Genomic DNA, 23,343 nt, shown 5'->3' with positions numbered 1-23,343 from the left:
TCATGATTCTCATTTGGTCTGACATGCACTGTGAGTTGTGAGGTCTTATATAGACAGGTGTGTACCTTTCAAAATCAAGTCCTATCAGTTTAATTACACACAGCTAGACTCCAAAGAAGGAGTAGAACCATCCCAAGGAGGATCACAAGGAAATGACAGCATGTGACTTAAATATGAGAGTCTGTGCAAAGGGTCTGAATACTTATGACCTATGTGATATTTCAGTTTTTCTTTTTTAGTAAATGCAAAAATTTCTACATTTCTGTTTTTTTTTTCCTGTCAAGATGGGGTGCAGAGTGTACATTAATGGGAAAAAGAATGAATTTTTTTTTGAATTTACCAAATGGCTGTGTAACACCCCAGGGTCCTGGTTGTTACAGTGGCATTGCTTTCCTCTCGGGGAGAGTGATGTAACGATTGGAAGCAGGAAAAGATCTTCTCTATCAGGTAACACAAACATGAAACATGTTCACACTCCAGGCCAGAAGGGGGAGCTCTGATCCAGTTTGTGGGTGGCTCCCCTATATATATATTCTGGTCTGGAGGGAAAGTTAGTTTTTCAGACAGTGAGGGCCAGACAGCAGACTGTAACAGTCTGAGGCAGAGAGATGTGTGAGGGGCCGTGCAGCCTGAGGGGCTGCAGCTCCAGGATTGAGAGAGTATGAAAGGGAGTACAGCGTTTAGTGAGCGGGCAGGAGAGCGAAGCACAGGGGAGTGACCTATGGGGAGGACAGCTGCGACTGAGCTACCTCCCTGGCAGAGCGCAGATACCGGTAGTCGGAAGACCGTGGTTGTGTCGGACTCTAGGAGGCACAGCAGAAACCGTCAGGACAGCTGGACTATACGTTACCTGTCCGTCCTAATACTCAGGAGACACAGTGGCGCATAGAGCCTGCAAAAAGGCTCGAGCCGCCTGTCATGTGAGTTTGTGTCCCACCTTTATGGAGGACAGAGAGAACTGTGAGGACCTTGACAGAAGCCATAGGGAGTAAGGGACTACATCACCGCGCTAATAGGAAGGCTTCTAACTACACCTGGTAAAGGAGACTCTGAATTTGCTTCCAAGCCGGCCGGACCCGGCCTGTACCTGTGATCTGCTGCCCTGGACTGTGGCTGCCTGAAGTCTTCAGTAAACTAGGTAAAGAGACTGCAAACCCGTGTCCTCCATTCTTTACTGCACCACGCACCATCTTCACCTATATACCGGGAGCCCTGGTGACCGAACTTTACCTGTGGGAAGTTATACCATCTAGCTGCCATAACATCACCCCAGTGGACCCCTTTAAGCAGCATTGGTCCCCACTGACCGAATACCACATGTGGCGTCACGAACACAAACTTTATTCAAAACCCCTTTAAAGACATTCCCTTTAACATGGGTGCCCAGAGCCACGAACCGGATCGCGCCACCGTGACATCTCCCTTTAAGTACCGGACCCAGTACTGAGAACCCTACGACCCTGGCAGGCGTTCCAGCTGCAATTAAACATAGAGTGAACAATTTAAATGGGTCTGAATACTTTCTGTACCCACTGTATTTGGCCATTGAGTTCAAGCCAGGAGACCTGTGGCCGATCCGTACTTTGGTCGTGAAAGTTGAATGTGAGAAACCGGCCTTACACTACCTCAGGTCTTTTGGGGACAATTTAATTTTTGACTTTTGGCCCCAAATATTTTTTTTACTAGGTTTCACTGTTGCACCGTTTGCCTATATAGCCTTCGTGTTGCCCTCTCTTTTGCTGGTTGCCGAACGAGTTAACTGAGAATCTATCAGTAAGCTCATTCTGGGAGAGTTTCATCCTCTGTCTTTTTATTATCTTCTTTAAGCTGAATAATAACCACATCGATTTAAATGTGCAGGGAAACAAAGCATCTGTAAAAGCAAAACTGGAAGATTTTCAATGGTTTTAGCTCAGAATGCATGCATTTAAGAAAAAAAATGTCCACAGAGATGGGCAACACCTTTAGCACAGTGTGATATTGATCTTCCTACGTGGATAAAATGTCTTGGCCCTTTAAAAATCAAGACGCATGGTACTTTACTATTGCCTTAGGTTCTGTGGGCAGAGAAGTTCCCAGCAGTGGTAAACCACGAAGAGCATAATTGGATCCGACTGTCAGACTCAGACGCCATTGTTCGTACAATGCCTTCGAGAGCAACTAATATTTTTCCTTCTGTATGCAAAACGAGCCAGTAGTAATTTTTTAAAGCATTGGCGCTATAAGTAAAGCGCCATCAAAATGCCCAGGTGCCATAAAGCACTCTCCGGAAGTGGCCTTCACCCTATTCCCAAACCGGGGTGTTGACCCTGATACTCCAGAAATGTTTACGAGGAAGTCATGGACAGAAGTAAAGCTGAATACATAAGCTTCGACACCAAGATTCAGTATGTGCCGCTCTCCGGAGGGCGATTTCTGAGCGAGCAGATTCAGCGTTATGTTCTTCCAATAACAGTTGCGCAACAGACAATATTTTTCTATTTGACCCGGTGAGAAATGACACCAGAGAGACGGCTCCATGGCCGGGGCTGAAGCCGGGAGGTTATTTCTCATACTTTGGTTGTTACATTTTTTTTTTTCTTTTTATCGCCTCTCTGTAAGAGATATGAATACGTATATTTCAGCTGCATGCGGCAAGAACTTCATCCTACGCGGGCTTATAAAGAACCTGGAAATCAATCACCCGTCACCAGTGGTCCGGAGACGGTGCATCTCGCACAATGCGCTTTTAACATTTTAACCCCAAAACTATTCAAAAAGTAAGAAAAATATACTAATGTTTGAAAATATTAGTTTTTTTTTTTACATTTTTAACATTTATGTTACATATACTCACCCCACCTAAGATAGTAAAGAGTTAATTTCTGGCCAAATTCATCATTTTAATGAAAATCTTAGATCTTATTTTAGCCGTGGACAGATAGTGTTTCCATTTCCCCATATCCGTATGCAAAGTGTTTTGCCCACAGCGGCGTTGCCCTGTAATAATTGTATCTGTGTCAGCTGACCTGCAGGGGTTAACGACTATGGTATAGAGAAGGAGCTGCCGGAACGGATTATGTATTCCTGGTATAATAGGCTCCTCTGGGCAAGAATTAATCACGTCAACAGTTCTCCTCGGCGGGGCGTCACACCTGACTGAGGCAGCGGGAGGGTAGCCTTCTTGTTGCGATGGTCCCTGCGGCTGGTAAACACTTGAGGGATCAACCGCCTCAAGTAGGCGAGGGGTTAATCCCGCCTGGAAGGGAATTTATAATAACTCAATTTATACAAGTACAATTTCATTTTTTTTTTCTTTTTTTGCTTAGAATACAAATGCAGAGTTTGCAGTTTTCTTGAAAAGTTGTAACTTTATTATTGCTATGCCGGCTGACAGCCCTGTTGTTTTTTAGTTGTTTTTTTTATGTTGACCTGTCTCCACCCTCTTATAGTGCAAATGCTTGAGAATATCATTATGTACAAGTCAGTCATCACTACATCAGGCAAACACTGTTTAGTTGTAGATCCAAGGGAGTCGGGAGTGAGTAATAAAAAAAGGAAACTACTTTTTTTTATCTTATTGGAGTTCCCCTTTAAAGAGAACCTGTCAACAGTGGCTTGTTTTCACTCTTAGTTTATTCCCGACTCTCCCCTGAGTATGCCTTTTTTTTTTCAAACCCGCCATACGATTACACAGATATAGGCCTTTATTTAGTGCAAAGTTTTATGGATTCTAGCAAGAGGGTGTGACTTACCAGATCCTCTGGGGCGTGGCTTTAGGCTGCACTGCATAATTACCCTGTGAGTACCGCCCTCTAGGTAAAGACTATAAAAATTAGTGCTAAAAAAATGTCCCTTATCTTTCGAACCGTATGGCGAATTATAAAAAAAACAACAAAAGAAAGGAATTAGTGGGAATAAAATGAGAGAAAAAAATGTCCACTTTTGACTTGAAAATTTGGCTATGTAACTGAAAATTAGGGAAATGATTTTTTGGCACTCTACCAATGCCTCTATGTCAATCTTGATATCACATATCTATGATTTCAAAATCATTTTAAATTCATTGAGAAACTTCTTCATATGGGATTGATTAATCAAATATGCCAGAAATTGAGTCATCAGAGACCAGAGAGAGGGTCCAATAGCAACAATCAAAGTGGGGCCCTCTCTTTTTGTTGATCCCTTAATAACTCTTTTTCTCAATCATTACTGGAGAGACAGATGTAGCGATGTATTGTTCATGACTGATCCGTCACATTGAGTTGTCTCTCTTCTTTGAATAATGGGAACACCCAAGTGAGAGCCACTCACAGTTTCTAAATGGCTTTCACTAAAGGTAAAATGACAATGTTGGGCGGCCATTTTAATAAAAAAAAACACCCACCCAGCCTTGAAAATGTTCTGCCGAAGGATGGCTACAATAGGGTGAATTAACAACTGCTTCAGATCATGGTGGTTTAACATTAATGTATGTTCACCTTTTTGGGATCCAAAAGCTTCTTTTTTGAAGACCAAGACAAATCCAACTCTCCAAAGAAAGTCGGATTGCTCATCACTAGAAGGATAAAACAACCCTCTAGTTGATTTCAAACCTCCTTTTTATTTCTAAAATTATGGTGCTTGTAGTGATGGGGGGTCTTGTAGCTTACACCACCCCAAGGTAATGTTTTTGGAAGAAAGCGCAGATAGATCCACCTCTTTATTGAGGCTGTAGTATTTATATATTATGATGGTCAGAACAGCAAAAGTGGTTATAGTGGACAGCCTTTTTTTTTGGAATTTGCTGGTTATACCTTCATGCAATTTTGCCTTGAAAGAATAGATGTTTTTGGATTGTAGAAGTGAACAGTGAAAGTAATGGGTGTGCACTGTTTCCCCTCTATATGGGCATTTTAGACATGGCCATATTTTTTCCAGACTTGTCCTGAATCTCGTGAGTCTATGAGCAGACGGTCATGCCACCTCTGGACTATTATGTAGGAGGGCGTGGTCAAATTCTGCGATGCTGAATCATGTATTCCAAAAGTATTATTAAAAGTGGTCTTTATTCAACGCGTTTCTGAGTCTCAAATAACTCCTTCATCAGGATATGCCACATGAAAAAAAATTAAATTTTTTTTTGTGTGGCATTTCCTGATGAAGGAGTTCTTTGAAAATCAGAAACGCGTTGAATAAAGACCACTTTTAATAATACTTTTGGACTACACCCCTTTCCCCGCAGCTTTGCAAGTCCATTCTTTTAAGGATGACCTTGTTAGAAGGTCTGATGAAATCAAGTAAGACATTCTAGAGCTATCATCTGGGACATTTGGAGACAAGCTGGAATTTTGTGGTACTTTAGTAAGCACAGGACACAAAGCTGTGTATGAAAATATGTCATGTCCAGTGAACACCTTGGCCTGTTGAAATTCGGCTCCTTATTATTTTTTTTTTTCATTTATTTTTTATATCAAGGTTTGCTGCTGTACCTGTTCTTCCCACCTGCTGGTTACTGGCATCAAACACGGCAAACAGGACACACACTGCATGCCTGCGCCACAGTTGGGGCTTTAATTAGTCTCCAGCTACTCCTGCTATACATGATAGATTGCTGCCAAGCCATGGATCCTGGTTATGAAAAAGACAGAAAGAACTATGGATATTTGTTACATCTCAAAGATTTCCAAGCATCATTACAAGGTCTGATTTACAACATAACCTTTGGTTCATGATGGGCGGAAAACTCCATAACTTGTTACTCCTGGACTCCCATTTTAGAACACTTGTATCTTCTTGAGGACCTCTTAGTCACCAAGTTCCAATTGCCAGTGCTCCCATTCTATCATCCTTCAAAACAAGAAGACAAGCCTTTTTATCTTTGTACTTAGAAAAGGAAAAGTTCCAAAGGAGAAATTCAAATGCCGACCCCTTCATGTGAATGCCGACACATGTCCGGTATAATAGTGCCCAAAAACTAGTGATGTACACACAACAGCTGGAATTCCCTAGTGCCCAATGTCTAATAGGTTCCTGGAAAAAGAGGAGGTCTCATAACTTAGCTCTTGGAAGAGTTGACAAATCTCTTCGGTGCCACCAATGTCTCCGGAAACCTCCCCAAAAGGCTCTCCATGTGTGGCATTGAGGTGCAACGGCAAACCATTCTGGGATTTGGAAATGTCAAACTAATTAATAATGATTACTTGGTGATGTCATGTGAGTATTTGTAACGTGGCGCAGGGTGGTAGCCGTGGGCGAAGTACTCATCTCTTAAGCCCCGACATGTTACTTGAAAGTGAGAATCCTGGCTGGGTATGTGGTCTCTGTCTATGGAGTGTGCCATGCCCTTTCAGGCTGCATGTAACTGATGACTTTGGTTGGCCAGGAGCAGATATTTTACAGTTCAATGAGGAAGTCAAAAATAAACATTTTACTGAACGATAACATGGCGGGGATTATATACAATAGATAGTGGTTACACTCCTTGATGAACGTTTCCTTCACAATCATTAGCATTTTCCACACACAATTCCAATTCCTTTGTCTTTGCTTGCCTGTCCTCTGTCTTAATCATTCCTTACTACTTCACCACAAGCCAACTCAATGCCACAGTCCAGCTAGCATGAGTGCTTTTCTCAACTGCAGTGCCGCATCTCCTTTCCTATCTACGGAGCTATATTGCCAGTATGGATTTATAAACTCTGGGCCGTACTGCTAGGTGTCCTCTCCCTGGATCCATCTCCAATTTACCACTCTGCATTTCGGTCTATTCTCTCCTACGTTCCACTAGGATCTCGCTATCCTCTGTCTCGGTCTCCTCTCATGCTATGGACACCCATGTCATGCAGCACTGCTCACATCAGACATTAGGTCTGCTTTCTACTTACATTAGGCCCCACCTGATGTTTTGTCAGGAAACTGTCTTTGTTTCTTCAGCCTAGCCCCTCCCACCAGTGGTGTAACTAGAGTCTGATGGGCCCCAGTGCAAAATTCGGACCCGGTCCCCCCGCATCCTCACATGTTGGTCAGATGTATGGGCCCTTGTAGCATTATAAATCCCATAAGAACATATGAGTTGCACCCTCTCCTCCATTATGTAGTAATATCCTTCATCTTAGGCTCATTTCTGGTATATTTGTACCGTACCTCATCCTTGGCCAATCTTAGTAATTATGTCTCCCATTCTGGTATATGTCACTCATCATGGCTCTATCCTGGTGTATATGTATGTGTTCTCCATTCTGGTATATATATTCCCCATCCTGGTATATATGACCTCCATACTGGTATATATGTTCCCCTCCTGGTACAGTGGGGCAAAAAAGTATTTAGTCAGTCAGCAATAGTGCAAGTTCCACCACTTAAAAAGATGAGAGGCGTCTGTAATTTACATCATAGGTAGACCTCAACTATGGGAGACAAACTGAGAAAAAAAAATCCAGAAAATCACATTGTCTGTTTTTTTAACATTTTATTTGCATATTATGGTGGAAAATAAGTATTTGGTCAGAAACAAAATTTCATCTCAATACTTTGTAATATATCCTTTGTTGGCAATGACAGAGGTCAAACGTTTTCTGTAAGTCTTCACAAGATTGCCACACACTGTTGTTGGTATGTTGGCCCATTCCTCCATGCAGATCTCCTCTAGAGCAGTGATGTTTTTGGCTTTTCGCTTGGCAACACGGACTTTCAACTCCCTCCAAAGGTTTTCTATAGGGTTGAGATCTGGAGACAGGCTAGGCCACTCCAGGACCTTGAAATGCTTCTTACGAAGCCACTCCTTCGTTGCCCTAGCAGTGTGCTTTGGATCATTGTCATGTTGAAAGACCCAGCCACGTTTCATCTTCAATGCCCTTGCTGATGGAAGGAGGTTTGCACTCAAAATCTCACGATACATGGCCCCATTCATTCTTTCATGTACCCGGATCAGTCGTCCTGGCCCCTTTGCAGAGAAACAGCCCCAAAGCATGATGTTTCCACCACCATGCTTTACAGTAGGTATGGTGTTTGATGGATGCAACTCAGTATTCTTTTTCCTCCAAACACGACAAGTTGTGTTTCTACCAAACAGTTCCAGTTTGATTTCATCAGACCATAGGACATTCAAAACTCCTCTGGATCATCCAAATGCTCTCTAGCAAACTTCAGACGGGCCCGGACATGTACTGGCTTAAGCAGTGGGACACGTCTGGCACTGCAGGATCTGAGTCCATGGTGGCGTAGTGTGTTACTTATGGTAGGCCTTATTACATTGGTCCCAGCTCTCTGCAGTTCATTCACTAGGTCCCCCCGCGTGGTTCTGGGATTTTTGCTCACCGTTCTTGTGATCATTCTGACCCCACGGGGTGGGATTTTGCGTGGAGCCCCAGATCGAGGGAGATTATCAGTGGTCTTGTATGTCTTCCATTTTCTAATTATTGCTCCCACTGTTGATTTCTTCACTCCAAGCTGGTTGGCTATTGCAGATTCAGTCTTCCCAGCCTGGTGCAGGGCTACAATTTTGTTTCTGGTGTCCTTTGACAGCTCTTTGGTCTTCACCATAGTGGAGTTTGGAGTCAGACTGTTTGAGGGTGTGCACAGGTGTCTTTTTATACTGATAACAAGTTTAAACAGGTGCCATTACTACAGGTAATGAGTGGAGGAAAGAGGAGACTCTTAAAGAAGAAGTTACAGGTCTGTGAGAGCCAGAAATCTTGATTGTTTGTTTCTGACCAAATACTTATTTTCCACCATAAAATGCAAAAAAAATGTTAAAAAAACAGACAATGTGATTTTCTGGATTTTTTTTCTCAGTTTGTCTCCCATAGTTGAGGTCTACCTATGATGTAAATTACAGACGCCTCTCATCTTTTTAAGTGGTGGAACTTGCACTATTGCTGACTGACTAAATACTTTTTTGCCTCACTGTATATATGACTTCCATTCTAGTATATTCCCCATCCTGGGCCCCATCCTGTTATATATGTTCTCCATCCTGGTATATGTTTTCCCCATCCTGGTATATACCGTATATTCCCCATCATGGGCCCATCATGATATATATGTTCCCCATCTTTGTATATATGTTCCCCATCCTGAAGCCATCCTGGTATATATGTTCCCTATCCTGGTATCTATGTGTTCCTCTTCCTGGTATTTATACCCCATTCCAGTATATATGTCACTTATTCTGGGCTTCAAACATAGTAACATAGTTAGTAAGGCCGAAAAAAGACATTTGTCCATCCAGTTCAGCCTATATTCCATCATAATAAATCCCCAGATCTACGTCCTTCTACAGAACCTAATTGTATGATACAATATTGTTCTGCTCCAGGAAGACATCCAGGCCTCTCTTGAACCCCTCGACTGAGTTCGCCATCACCACCTCCTCAGGCAAGCAATTCCAGATTCTCACTGCCCTATCAGTAAAGAATCCTCTTCTATGTTGGTGGAAAAACCTTCTCTCCTCCAGACGCAAAGAATGCCCCCTTGTGCCCGTCACCTTCCTTGGTATAAACAGATCCTCAGCGAGATATTTGTATTGTCCCCTTATATACTTATACATGGTTATTAGATCACCCCTCAGTCGTCTTTTTTCTAGACTAAATAATCCTAATTTCGCTAATCTATCTGGGTATTGTAGTTCTCCCATCCCCTTTATTAATTTTGTTGCCCTCCTTTGTACTCTCTCTAGTTCCATTATATCCTTCCTGAGCACCGGTGCCCAAAAACTGGACACAGTACTCCATGTGCGGTCTAACTAGGGATTTGTACAGAGGCAGTATAATGCTCTCATCATGTGTATCCAGACCTCTTTTAATGCACCCCATGATCCTGTTTGCCTTGGCAGCTGCTGCCTGGCACTGGCTGCTCCATGTAAGTTTATCATTAACTAGGATCCCCAAGTCCTTCTCCCTGTCAGATTTACCCAGTGGTTTCCCATTCAGTGTGTAATGGTGACATTGATTCCTTCTTCCCATGTGTATAACCTTACATTTATCATTGTTAAACCTCATCTGCCACCTTTGAGCCCAAGTTTCCAACTTATCCAGATCCATCTGTAGCAGAATACTATCTTCTCTTGTATTAACTGCTTTACATAGTTTTGTATCATCTGCAAATATTGATATTTTACTGTGTAAACCTCTTCAACATATTCATTAATGATCTAGTAGAAGAACAGGTCCCAATACCGACCCCTGCGGTACCCCACTGGTCACAGCGACCCAGTTAGAGACTATACCATTTATAACCACCCTCTGCTTTCTATCACTAAGCCAGTTACTAACCCATTTACACACAATTTCCCCCAGACCAAGCATTCTCATTTTGTGTACCAACCTCTTGTGCGGCACGGTATCAAACGCTTTGGAAAAATCGAGATATACCACGTCCAATGACTCACCGTGGTCCAGCCTATAGCTTACCTCTTCATAAAAACTGATTAGATTGGTTTGACAGGAGCGATTTCTCATAAACCCATGCTGATATGGAGTTAAACAGTTATTCTCATTGAGATAATCCAGAATAACATCCCTCAGAAACCCTTCAAATATTTTACCAACAATAGAGGTTAGACTTACTAGCCTATAATTTCCAGGTTCACTTTTAGAGCCCTTTTTGAATATTGGCACCACATTTGCTATGCGCCAATCCTGCGGAACAGACCCTGTCGCTGTAGAGTCCCTAAAAATAAGAAATAATGGTTTATCTATTACATTACTTAGTTCTCTTAGTACTCGTGGGTGTATGCCATCCAGACCCGGAGATTTATCTATTTTAATCTTATTTAGCCGGTTTCGCACCTCTTCTTGGGTTAGATTGGTGACCCTTAATATAGGGTTTTCATTGTTTCTTGGGATTTCACCTAGCATTTCATTTTCCACCGTGAATACCGTGGAGAAGAAGGTGTTTAATATGTTAGCTTTTTCCTCGTCATCTACAACCATTCTTTCCTCACTATTTTTTAAGGGGCCTACATTTTCAGTTTTTATTCTTTTACTATTGATATAGTTGAAGAACAGTTTGGGATTAGTTTTACTCTCCTTAGCAATGTGCTTCTCTGTTTCCTTTTTGGCAGCTTTAATTAGTTTTTTAGATAAAGTATTTTTCTCCCTATAGTTTTTTAGAGCTTCAATGGTGCCATCCTGCTTTAGTAGTGCAAATGCTTTCTTTTTACTGTTAATTGCCTGTCTTACTTCTTTGTTTAGCCACATTGGGTTTTTCCTATTTCTAGTCCTTTTATTCCCACAAGGTATAAACTGCTTACAGTGCCTATTTAGGATGTTCTTAAACATTTCCCATTTATTATCTGTATTCTTATTTCTGAGGATATTGTCCCAGTCTACCAGATTAAGGGCATCTCTAAGCTGGTCAAACTTTGCCTTCCTAAAGTTCAGTGTTTTTGTGACTCCCTGACAAGTCCCCCTAGTGAAAGACTGGTGTATATATAGCACCCATCCTGGTATATATGTTCCCCATCCTTCTATATTTCACCATGTTCTTCAATGCATAGAAAAAAAATTATACTCACCTTCTTTCTGCTCCCTCGCCGTATGGTGTCCTCATCTGAAGCCGGCAGCTGACCTCAGGGTGCAAGTGCACGCCGACATCAGCTACTGGCCTCTGATTGGCAGGCACCGTGCATTGCAGTGTACAGACCCGGCAGTTCACTGCACCACAATGCACTTCAGCTGAATGGGTGTCAGAGGACGCACATTCAGTGGATGTTTGCCCTGGCGTCGGCTGGCCTCCCACCCACACGGTCCCGGTCGCGCCCTTTGCAACCGCAATTGTTACGCCCCTGCCTCTCATTCTGGGCTAGTCACCAAACTTAACTTTAATTCTTTCTACTGTCGAGTAACACATTACTAACAGCATTAGCGCATATCACAATTTACATTAAACAATATAACATTACACTTGTTATTCAAAGGGGAATGTGGGCAACATGTCTGCATCCCTACATATCTATTGAAGAACCTGCAAGAAGTCCAGGTGATCATATGGAGAACAGGCAAATTCATGCACATGTTGCTCCTATTGAAGTTGAACAAATGGCCACGCAGTTCCCGCTCGATACAGATTCTGCAGGTTTTTCCGTTCTAGCTTCATCTCCAGTGAGTGAGCGCTCTGTACATCATTTATGAACATCTTGCACCTGATCTTCATCTGTTAGATACTCCAACTTATCTCCACCACATTGTGCCGAATGTTCAATTACCGTAAATCTTTTTTTAATTGAGGAAAAAAAAATAGAACTGATTGGTTTATGTCATAAAAAATTAACCTTTTGGATACTGACGGAAGGGATTAAAGAAACCGCCTGATAGGAAGGGAGCTCATATTTTTTAAAGCAATATGCCAAAAGGCGGTATTTAATCACCCGGAGGTCATCATGTGGAGATAGGAGGTTGGGCCGAGCCGGGATGCAGCCAGCGAAAATTACACGCCGATGAGGAATTAATAAAGCAGCTGTGCTAACGAGCATCGTTAATGATCATGTTGTTAAAGGGAAATACTTTTTATGTTTTGAATTACAATAATTATAGAGTTAGTGCAAGCTTTCTGTCATAGTCAACTATACGATTACTTTAGTTTTTTTGTTTATCAGTAGTTTAAAAAAAAAAACTTCCATATCATTAAGTCTCTTCTAATTTCTTATCTTCTCATACTGTGAAAAGGGTAAAACTTTAAAGAAGTGAAATGTGGAAAGTTTGACTACTGCCTTTTCTAATTGAGTTCTGGAGAAACAAGCAATTAAATTACGTCTGTAGGCTCCACCTCGGTAGAGTTTTTTTCTCACTTAAGAATGGAAGCTGGGGAAGAATCTACATCTTAAAGAAAAAGTTTTGGTGCAAGAATGTAGCACCATCATGCAACCAACTAATTTTAAATGTTACCATCTAAAAACATTTTGCGTTGGTTTGCTGTTGAGATATCTGGCAGTGGCTTACTCAAACCTTATATTGATTATGGAACATTTATGAAGCTCAGCTTTGTTGGACGTCCATCTACTGTCTGCTCTACGGTGGACTAATGAACCCTAAACCCAAAATTAGTTTGTTAACTTATCCTGCTTGAAGGGTATCTTTGGCACAGTTTTGTAGCTCAGATATGGCAGGAGACCACATAGGCCAAAAAACTAGGGATTTTCCTTAAAGAAGGGAAACTATTGTAGAGTACATAAACTTCCAGTAACTCAATCAGCACTCTATGTATCCTAAAGGGTGTTTATCAAGATTAGAAATTGCTCAATGGATAGGGGATAACTTCCTGTTCTTTGGGGATCCGATTGCTTTGACCACCTCCGATCCCAAGAACAATGCTCTGCAGAAACTTTTCTGAATGGAGTGGAGGCTGAGCATGTGCACCTTCGCTCAATTCATGCTCAATAGGACAGCTGAAGATAATCAAGCTCTGTGCTTAGCTTGCCTTCAGCAATCCTGTTAAGAATAAGTGAAGCAGAGGTGTGCCTGTTCGGCCTCCCCTCGTTCTTGAAATTGGTAGTAATTTCAGTGGTCAAATCTCCAGTGATCAGAAATTGATCCCCTATCTCATAAATAGGGGATAACTTCCAGATTTGGCTCAACCCCTTGCATCCTCTTCTCTCTCACCAGCGTAGACAGCTAGACAGGTTTTCACCTAGACCCTGACTCCCTCATCAGATCTGGCTAGGTGCCTCTCTCACAGTCGACTCTAGTAAGGATTAAGACTGTGCCTCAAGGCCACGTCTCAGCCCTACAGGGCAACCAGACCTTCAATATAGCTTCAATTGGTCCACAGGAATCCTCCAAACAGCTCTACGGGACATAATTTCAGTGTTTCCAGGGTTGGAGAACACTACCATCACCCATGTTCATTTCCTATCAGGCTGATGATAACACATCCCACTCATAGGCCCACTTACATGTCACAACTCTAGCAGTCCATACCACTGATGGTCAATTGCTATCTCATAGTGACAATAGTGACAGTACAATAAGCAACCCATGTACAGAAGTTTTCACAGGTTTCTCCATCACATTTCCTGACCACTAGTCCTCCACTTCCAATCCAGCAAGCTTCCACTCACCCTCCACTTCAGCGCAGATGGACCACTAGCTCCTCCACATGACCCTGGCCTTGGGCCATCACAGTGAAGTGTATTAATCTGACCAGGCTTAGTTACCCTTTTTGGGCCATAACAGTCCTCTGTTATTGTTCCCCAGAAGTCTCAGCACAAGACACACATACATCCAGTCCCAGCCACATGCCATCCTCCACATCCTGTCATAGACTGGTGTCCCGCAGTGCAGGAAAAATGTCTAAACCAGGTAAAATCAGCTGTTTGAAGTGGGTGCCAAAAGAGGTAGACACTTTTTGAAAAGGGTTATTAATACTAATCTAAAAACCACATAATTAACAAGTTTCCAATGTTCATGCTATATATGAGTTGTATGTAATAAAACAATTACAAACTAGCTATCACTTACCATGTGTTTCTGCCAGAGCAGAGGGAGTTATCATACATATTCATTATTCCCCATTCCCTATATTTAGATCTCAGCTCCACCATGTAATTAACGCAGTGCGGGAGGATTGAAGCTCTATCACTCATTTACACCAGACTGTAATGAGTAACTAATGACTCTGTCACCATTAATTAACATGATCTGACTCAAGTGCACACTGAGATTACCTGTATGTAGGATGCACGCACCCCATGTAATATATGACAGTGTGTGGATAGGAAATAGGCTGTAATAGTCTTATCAAAATCAACATCAAAATCACTTAGTGCAATGGAAAGGACGATTAGCAGGTGAGAGCAGGTGGATGTATCAGCATTTTTCCCTTAGGTGAAGCTGGCAATTGAGGGAATGAACCCTCATTACAAAGGATCTGATATGGAAAACCTCTCCAAAACATCACCTCTTTGAGAAGACCACTGCACTGGAGCAGATCAGCTCCCTTATATTCTTTAAGAACTATGACATCCATTACTTATCCTTATGATGTCACCAATATCAGATCAGTGAGAATCCTAACACCCAGTATCCCTGCAATCAGGCGATACCAGGTCGTGTTGCTGCCAGAAGTGCACAGCTCCGTACATTGTGCAGTGGTCATTGTTGAGTGCCTGTCACAGCACTGTTGCAGGATATCCTGGGACTACGGGCTTCTTCCCTATCCCTAAAGCTAGGGGCACCCTAGCTATCCCTGCTCCCCATATTACTTCTGACGGTGAAGATGCCGATGCCACATGCCTTGCTGAGTTCCTAAATCAGCCCTTATCTGTCCCCTCCCCACCAAGAGCAGTGGGGAGTTATAGCATATAAGAATACTCAGACGAGACCTGACTAACAAGGAAAGACGTACAGGGATAAATTAAAATACCAATCATACAAATATGCACTCACAAACAACAGAGTGGAAAACTAGGAAGTAAAGGGAGGAAAAAACAAATAGGAGAGGATTAGGATATGCACACAGCTAAATCACCAAGTAACAGTCTACTGAATAACACTCCAAACGCCTTCTCAAACAATCACCACATCTAACTCCAGAACCAGGCAGTTTGAAACTAACACTGGCAATCCCTGATTGCCTAGAGGCGAGTATATATAGAAGATGGGAGTGGCCAACACAGAATAGCTGAATAGGAGTTCTCAACTGAACAGATTAACCCCTGCTAACATAAACCTGCACTATTTAATATGATGATGAAGTGCTTTTAATTAGTTCAGGAGTATGTGTAATCAGACCCCTTGGTCTTCTAACCCCTCTCTGTCACTGTAAACCTCAACTAAAGGGGTTGTCTGGCCTTGGGATACAATTCTACAGTTACTTTATGTGACTGCAGACTCGTGAATCCTCATAGTGTGCACTCACCTCCGTGAGTGAGTGATTTGCACTTCTGGACCCATTCCAACTAGACGTTTCCAGCCTCGCTCAATTCATTTCCATCGAGCAAGGCCATGCACCTCTAGTCAGCACATGACCACATATATGCAAATTGCATACTTGCAGTCAAGCATGCACAGTTGTTACTGGAGAATATTGACAGCGCGTACTGTACACACTGTGAGGATTCACACATGTACCTTAAAGCCGGACAACCCCTTTATGTTTCCATTTAGAAGGAGCTAAGCTACAGTTTCCAAAATATTGTTACACTATAGGTCCATCTACTTTATCCTATTACACTTGATTGTTGATCCATTGATTGGTTGAGCAAAACATTTGCAGGCCCCTTATCTGGCGTCCAGTTCAGTACTCCGGTGGAGCTGGCCATTTCATTGCAAACTTCCACTCAAAGGCTGGTATTCTGTGTGATTAAGCCTCGTGTAGAATCCTGATGTTCTTCACATGAGCCTGGTGATCAAAAGAGGCGCCCAGGATGCCTGCATTTAAGCGTTGGATTAGGAAGTTTGCACTGCAACAGTCTGGCTGCCATGGACTCCCTACCTGGACGTCAGGGTACTACAATCGTTCTGCTAAACTCTAGCATCATGTACGTTGGAAATATGCGCTGTGCAGTATTCCTGATGTAAAATTCTGATTTATTCTACTGTATAGGTGTGAAATGGCACACATCACCATAGGCTCTAGATCTACCATGTAGTATATGCTTTCGCATGATTCCTTTGTATACAATGGTGTTATCAATAGCGTCTACACTAATTTACCTATACCTTCCCAAAGTATGCCAAAAGGGCACTTTTTCGGCATGCATGAGGTTGGTCGGGTCTTATGGGCATGTTCGTTGTATCCCCAAGAAAAGCAAAATGTACATGCAAATGTAGTGTTGCTAGACCCTACGTGTGTTGGCGTCTAAGTATGTAACGGTTTTTGTGTAGCGTGATTGATAAGAGCTAAAATATCTATAATCCTTTTGATGATCTCCTCATTTACAGACATGGGGAACTTTGAAGATGGGGACAGCTCCCTTGCCGTATCTCATGGGGATGCAGCGGTGATCATTGCCCCCAGCATTTCCAGTTTCCCCCAACCACAGGTGACCTGGTTTAGAGATGGAAGGAAGATCCCTCCCAGCAACCGCATGTAAGTGTGTGGAAAATGGCACTAATTAAGCCTACACGTCCCTTAGCCTAAACGCACGTCCGCCTAACACAAAGTTAACAGGATATTCAACCAGAGTGTAGGATAAGGGTGATCAAAAGGTGCAATAATTCATTCATCTCACCTTGGTCAATGGGGAGACAGAAATCCAACATATCCCATGTATATCTACATCTATCTTGCAACCCTTCCAACTTAATGGGGTTGTCCAGTTCTTCGATAGTTGTTCCAAGTCCAAATTAATGAATTCTGAGTACCTTTTGACCTGGTATTTCACCTCATGTTGTAGCCCGAGAAGCTGCACTTCCACAGTCGTTCCAACACTACAGAGAGCTCCTCCGTCAGTGATGTGTTGAAGGGGGCTGGCTGTCTCTCTTAATTAATTTTCGTCTTGGCATCAGACATGATGGACAAGGGGACTGGCTTAGCTTGTAAAGTGAACCAGCGAGCCAGCCTCATTCATGAAGTCACGGAGACACAGAGAGGTAGAGGAAGCTAAGTCAGAACTCCAGAGGAATTGGGTCACCTGGGACAACAACATTTATGTCACCGGACAACCACTTTTAGGGTATGTTTAAATTGGAAAGTTTTTTAAGGAGTTTTTGAAGCAGAAAGTCTTCAACTCTCCCCACAAATTTGTAGATTTTGGAATTCTGCTCCAAAAATTCCTAACAAAACACCCTTTGGATTTAGTTCCATGTTAGAAGTAAACTTATTTGGTGACCTCAAACCAATGTGTTTGCAAAAATGTATGTACCGTAATTCTGATCTGGGTTTTGCAGGTGTTTCACAGTTTCATTCTTAGGGCCTTTGCCTCTTTAATTGATATAGACTGTAGTAATAAACCGCATTTACAGAATCCCATTACGAGTTTGTCGCACGCACGGTATCTTTGGCTCGGAAACACCTGTCTTGCGCTGAATCATCCAGGAATTTAGAAGTACTAATGAACCAGCAGCATATTCTGCCTTATCTACCTAATTGCAGAGAATTATTATCCAGATGATCTGGCAGCTGATCCCATGTGAGCGGGGCTGAGCGGGGAGATATCTACGGGGACTAGCGCCAGAAAAGCAGAGTGGAAAGGGTGTTGGGTCATTGAGCGAGGAGACGGGAATGTCATGTATCCTCCGCCTCCAGCACAAGACCATATCTTGCAGGGAAATTCTGTTTCGGCAGCTTGGGCTGAGATTAGTGCCGCTTATCAGGATACCAGCTGTGCCAGTCCAGGACGGACACAAAAGCCTATACTTTCCGTTTTGACTAAGACTCCATCACTGGGTGCAGGACGTAATCCTGAGTCCTTTGTAGGAGATTTTGGAAACACAATGAAGGGTAGTTTACTGCAGAATAACAATGCACAAAAGAAATTACCCATCCACTATATACCCTAGAAACAAAATTGGTTTACTTAATTAAAGGGGCCCTAAAACTAAAATTGGTGACTAGTTATAGAGTCGACATATTGAGGACCTAGCACATTTAGGACAGCCTATTTTCTGAGGATGAGGGTGTCTTTTCCTGGACCCTGCCCGCATTGGCCAAGGAGTGTCCAGTAGAATGACCACCATCTTTCCTTGGACATCAGAAGAAGTTCATGTTTGTGATGCATTCTTTTTTCCTTTTTCCAAACAGTGCAATCACCAAAGACAACACGCTGGTGATCCTGTCCAGTGTAGCCCCCGATACTGGCCGATACTACGTACAAGCCGTCAATGACAAGAATGGCGACAACAAGACCAGTCAACCCATCGCGCTGACAGTGGAAAGTAAGTTATGGACTGGCCATCGGCCATTGTCCACTGTCTTTATTCTGGGTCCTATTATCGTGTAGTGATACATTGGTATCTTCACCAAGATAATGGTACTGCCACTAACTCTAAAGGTACCGTCACACTAGACGATATCGCTAGCGATCCGTGACGTTGCAGCGTCCTCGCTAGCGATATCGTCCAGTGTGACAGGCAGCAGCGATCAGGCCCCTGCTGTGCTGTCGCTGGTTGGGGAAGAAAGTCCAGAACTTTATTTGGTCGCTGGACTCCCCGCAGACATCGCTGGATCGGCGTGTGTGACACCGATTCAGCGATGTCTTCGCTGGTAACCAGGGTAAACATCGGGTAACTAAGCGCAGGGCCGCGCTTAGTAACCCGATGTTTACCCTGGATACCATCCTAAAAGTAAAAAAAACAAACACTACATACTTACCTACAGCCGTCTGTCCTCCAGCGCTGTGCTCTGCACTCCTCCTGTACTGGCTGTGAGCGTCGGTCAGCCGGAAAGCAGAGCGGTGACGTCACCGCTCTGCTTTCCGGCCGCTGTGCTCACACAGACAGTACAGGAGGAGTGCAGAGCACAGCGCTGGAGGACAGACGGCTGTAGGTAAGTATGTAGTGTTTGTTTTTTTTACTTTAGGGGCAGCACGGGGCAGCACGGTGGCGCAGTGGTTAGCACTACAGCCTTGCAGCGCTGGGGTCCTGGGTTCCAATCCCACCCAGGACAACAACTGCAAAGAGTTTGTATGTTCTCTCCGTGTTTGCGTGGGTTTCCTCCGGGCACTCCGGTTTCCTCCCACATTCCAAAGACATACTGATAGGAATTCTAGATTGTGAGCCCAATTGGGGACAGTGATGATAATGTGTGCGCTGCGGAATGTGTTAGCGCTATATAAAAATAAAGATTATTATTATTATTTATTATTACTTTTAGGATGGTAACCAGGATAAACATCGGGTTACTAAGCGCGGCCCTGCGCTTAGTTACCCGATGTTTACCCTGGTTACCGGCATCGTTGGTCGCTGGAGAGCGGTCTGTGTGACAGCTCTCCAGCGACCAAACAGCGACGCTGCAGCGATCCGGATCGTTGTCGGTATCGCTGCAGCGTCGCTTAGTGTGACGGTACCTTTACTAATAAGGCAGATCCAAACGTCATTCAGGGAATGTAGAAAGCAGGAAGTGCCGTAATGGTAGCTGATAACGATTGTCACCATCAGATGCCCAAAATAACTCATCGTAGTGCTGGTCTCTTTACTTATGAGCACCATGAATTTTTTACAGAGCTCGTTTTTACAGATATGACAACAGTATTGATAATCTCACCATCGTTTCCTGCCAATTATGAGGGCTTGGGAAATCTATCCTCTTCCTAGGATTGGGAAGGTATAATGCGTGAACCAGTATGGTTTGTGTTACCCTGTTTCGGCATCCAGTTCGGTCCTTTTGTGCCCAGCGCTTACTACACTCCGCACAATGTCATTGCAGGACCTAGTAACTGAGATGCAAAAGTGGCGACTGGCTACCATTGAGGACCAAACTGGATGTCGGAACAGAGCAGAAAAAAATCGAATTTCTCTTCTCTTTGTGGGACCCCTGTGCTCTATTTACAGGCCCAGTTCTCATCACATTTATGTTAAGCTTCCGAAGTAGAGTCTAAACCTGTCCAATGGACCATATTCGAAATTTTAGATTGACAGAAGCCAAGATAGTCCGATCTTTTGGCCTCTGTCGGGCCAGAATGCAGAACAAATGGAATGGAAAAGTATACATTTTTTCGAAAGTTTTTTTCCCACAGAGAAGTCTATGGACAACTGATTCCACTGAATAGCTCCATCATAACCTCCCTTTAATATGGCAAACACTGGCCAAAGGTGAGTTGTATGCCAGGAGGCGCCAACGCTAAACACCCAGGTCCTTTCATAGCCTCAACCTCCAGTCTGGAAGTCGTCACCTGCAACTAAGCTTCCATTAACATTGGTTTTATTTCTGTGCACCAGTTCTTGTTTTACTAACCAGTTAAAGAGATGAATTGAGGACTGAGGCTGAAGGTTCATGTTGTGCCTGTATTCAGTGATGGGATGGATGGCACAGTCCACACTAATCTCCCAATCCTTGTACTGCAGACTCAGCAGGATACAAAGCACACGCCCGGGATTTACTGCAAATGAAACATGCCCGCTGCCCAGACCGCCGCTCACCATACCGACCCTGTTGTCTCTTTTGCTGACAGTAGAAAAAGCAATGTTTTAAAGAAACTACGCAAACACATCAGTTGTATGCAGGACCCGGTGTAAATCACCAGCTTTGAGAGAATAATGGGTTAACTGATTTTAATTATTAATTTACTTTGCCTGAACTCAAGTCTCAAACTTGGCAAACAGATTGCCTATTGTATCCTAATGGCCATTGAATAGTTTTGATTTACTGCACAACCTTGCTTACAAACAGAGTTGTTAATGCTTTCTCCAGAGCTGCATTCCGAATTCTGCTAGCTTCCTGTTAGCTCTCTGGTTGCATGACCCTAGCAGCACCCTGCCGGCTCCATGTCTGTAGAGAACAAGCTCCGCTGTGATGCATTATAGAAGATGAATTGTTTCAGGTACGGTGCGGTGGATGCATAATATCACGGCGGTTCAGGTAAGCTGCTGGAGGCACAATTCAAAATGCAGCCGTGTCTATCGATAGTGTATACAGGTCCTTCTCAAAAAATTAGCATATAGTGTTAAATTTCATTATTTACCATAATGTAATGATTACAATTAAACTTTCATATATTATAGATTCATTATCCACCATCTGAAATTTGTCAGGTCTTTTATTGTTTTAATACTGATGATTTTGGCATACAACTCCTGATAACCCAAAAAACCTGTCTCAATAAATTAGCATATCAAGAAAAGGTTCTCTAAACGACCTATTACCCTAATCTTCTGAATCAACTAATTAACTCTAAACACATGCAAAAGATACCTGAGGCTTTTATAAACTCCCTGCCTGGTTCATTACTCAAAACCCCCATCATGGGTAAGACTAGCGACCTGACAGATGTCAAGAAGGCCATCATTGACACCCTCAAGCAAGAGGGTAAGACCCAGAAAGAAATTTCTCAACAAATAGGCTGTTCCCAGAGTGCTGTATCAAGGCACCTCAATGGTAAGTCTGTTGGAAGGAAACAATGTGGCAGAAAACGCTGTACAACGAGAAGAGGAGACCGGACCCTGAGGAAGATTGTGGAGAAGGACCGATTCCAGACCTTGGGGAACCTGAGGAAGCAGTGGACTGAGTCTGGTGTGGAAACATCCAGAGCCACCGTGCACAGGCGTGTGCAGGAAATGGGCTACAGGTGCCGCATTCCCCAGGTAAAGCCACTTTTGAGCTACAGAGAAGCAGCACTGGACTGTTGCTAAGTGGTCCCAAGTACTTTTTTCTGATGAAAGCGAATTTTGCATGTCATTCGGAAATCAAGGTGCCAGAGTCTGGAGGATGACTGGGGAGAAGGAAATGCCAAAATGCCTGAAGTCCAGTGTCAAGTACCCACAGTCAGTGATGGTGTGGGGTGCCATGTCAGCTGCTGGTGTTGGTCCACTGTGTTTCATCAAGGGCAGGGTCAATGCAGCTAGCTATCAGGAGATTTTGGAGCACTTCATGCTTCCATCGGCTGAAATGCTTTATGGAGATGAAGATTTCATTTTTCAGCACGACCTGGCACCTGCTCACAGTGCCAAAACCACTGGTAAATGGTTTACTGACCATGGTATTACTGTGCTCAATTGGCCTGCCAACTCTCCTGACCTGAACCCCATAGAGAATCTGTGGGATATTGTGAAGAGAAAGTTGAGAGATGCAAGACCCAACACTCTGGATGAGCTTAAGGCCGCTATTGAAGCATCCTGGGCCTCCATAACATCTCAGCAGTGTCACAGGCTGATTGCCTCCATGCCACGCCGCATTGAATCAGTCATTTCTGCCAAAGGATTCCCGACCAAGTATTGAGTGCATAACTGAACATTATTATTTGTTGGTTTTTTTGTTTGTTATTAAAAAACACTTTTATTTGATTGGATGGGTGAAATATGCTAATTTATTGAGACAGGTTTTTTGGGTTATCAGGAGTTGTATGCCAAAATCATCAGTATTAAAACAATAAAAGACCTGACAAATTTCAGTTGGTGGATAATGAATCTATAATATATGAAAGTTTAATTGTAATCATTACATTATGGTAAATAATGAAATTTAACACTATATGCTAATTTTTTTAGAAGGACCTGTATAAGACACAACGCAGCGTAGCCTCTAAACTGTCACTCATCAGATGTTACGTAGATGCTGTTTGAGGACGGGTGCAAAATAAGCTGAAATTATAACTCACAATATAGCGCTTTTTTTTTTATAGATGTCGGCGGCCCTGCAGATCCCATTGCTCCTGTTATTATCATCTCACCCCAGAATACCAGCGTTGTGACGGGCACCTCTGAGGTCACGATGGAGTGCGTAGCCAACGCCAGGTGAGGGACTGTGAGTGAAAAGAAAACTAGCACAAAGGAAAAACTACTGTATATA

General features: G+C 43.1%; 1 protein-coding gene and 1 long non-coding RNA gene across 2 annotated transcripts in view; one reads left to right on the top strand and one right to left on the bottom strand.

Moving 5' to 3' along the window:
* Positions 1-23,343, top strand: part of SDK2 (sidekick cell adhesion molecule 2) — an 839,306-nt gene that overhangs the window by 657,452 nt on the left and 158,511 nt on the right. The window contains exons 4-6 of the mRNA XM_069750729.1: positions 16,842-16,989; positions 18,643-18,776; positions 23,177-23,288. Coding sequence (XP_069606830.1) covers positions 16,842-16,989; positions 18,643-18,776; positions 23,177-23,288 — 394 coding nt within the window. The remainder of the gene's footprint in view (positions 1-16,841; positions 16,990-18,642; positions 18,777-23,176; positions 23,289-23,343) is intronic.
* Positions 1-23,343, bottom strand: part of LOC138664227 (uncharacterized) — a 194,607-nt gene that overhangs the window by 134,820 nt on the left and 36,444 nt on the right. The gene's annotated exons all lie outside the window — the stretch shown is intronic.

Source organism: Ranitomeya imitator, chromosome 2 (assembly GCF_032444005.1).
Source record: "Ranitomeya imitator isolate aRanImi1 chromosome 2, aRanImi1.pri, whole genome shotgun sequence".
NCBI classification, from domain to species: domain Eukaryota; kingdom Metazoa; phylum Chordata; class Amphibia; order Anura; family Dendrobatidae; genus Ranitomeya; species Ranitomeya imitator.
The sequence above is the reverse complement of the archived record's forward strand: the minus strand, read 5'-3'. Positions and strand labels throughout refer to the sequence as shown.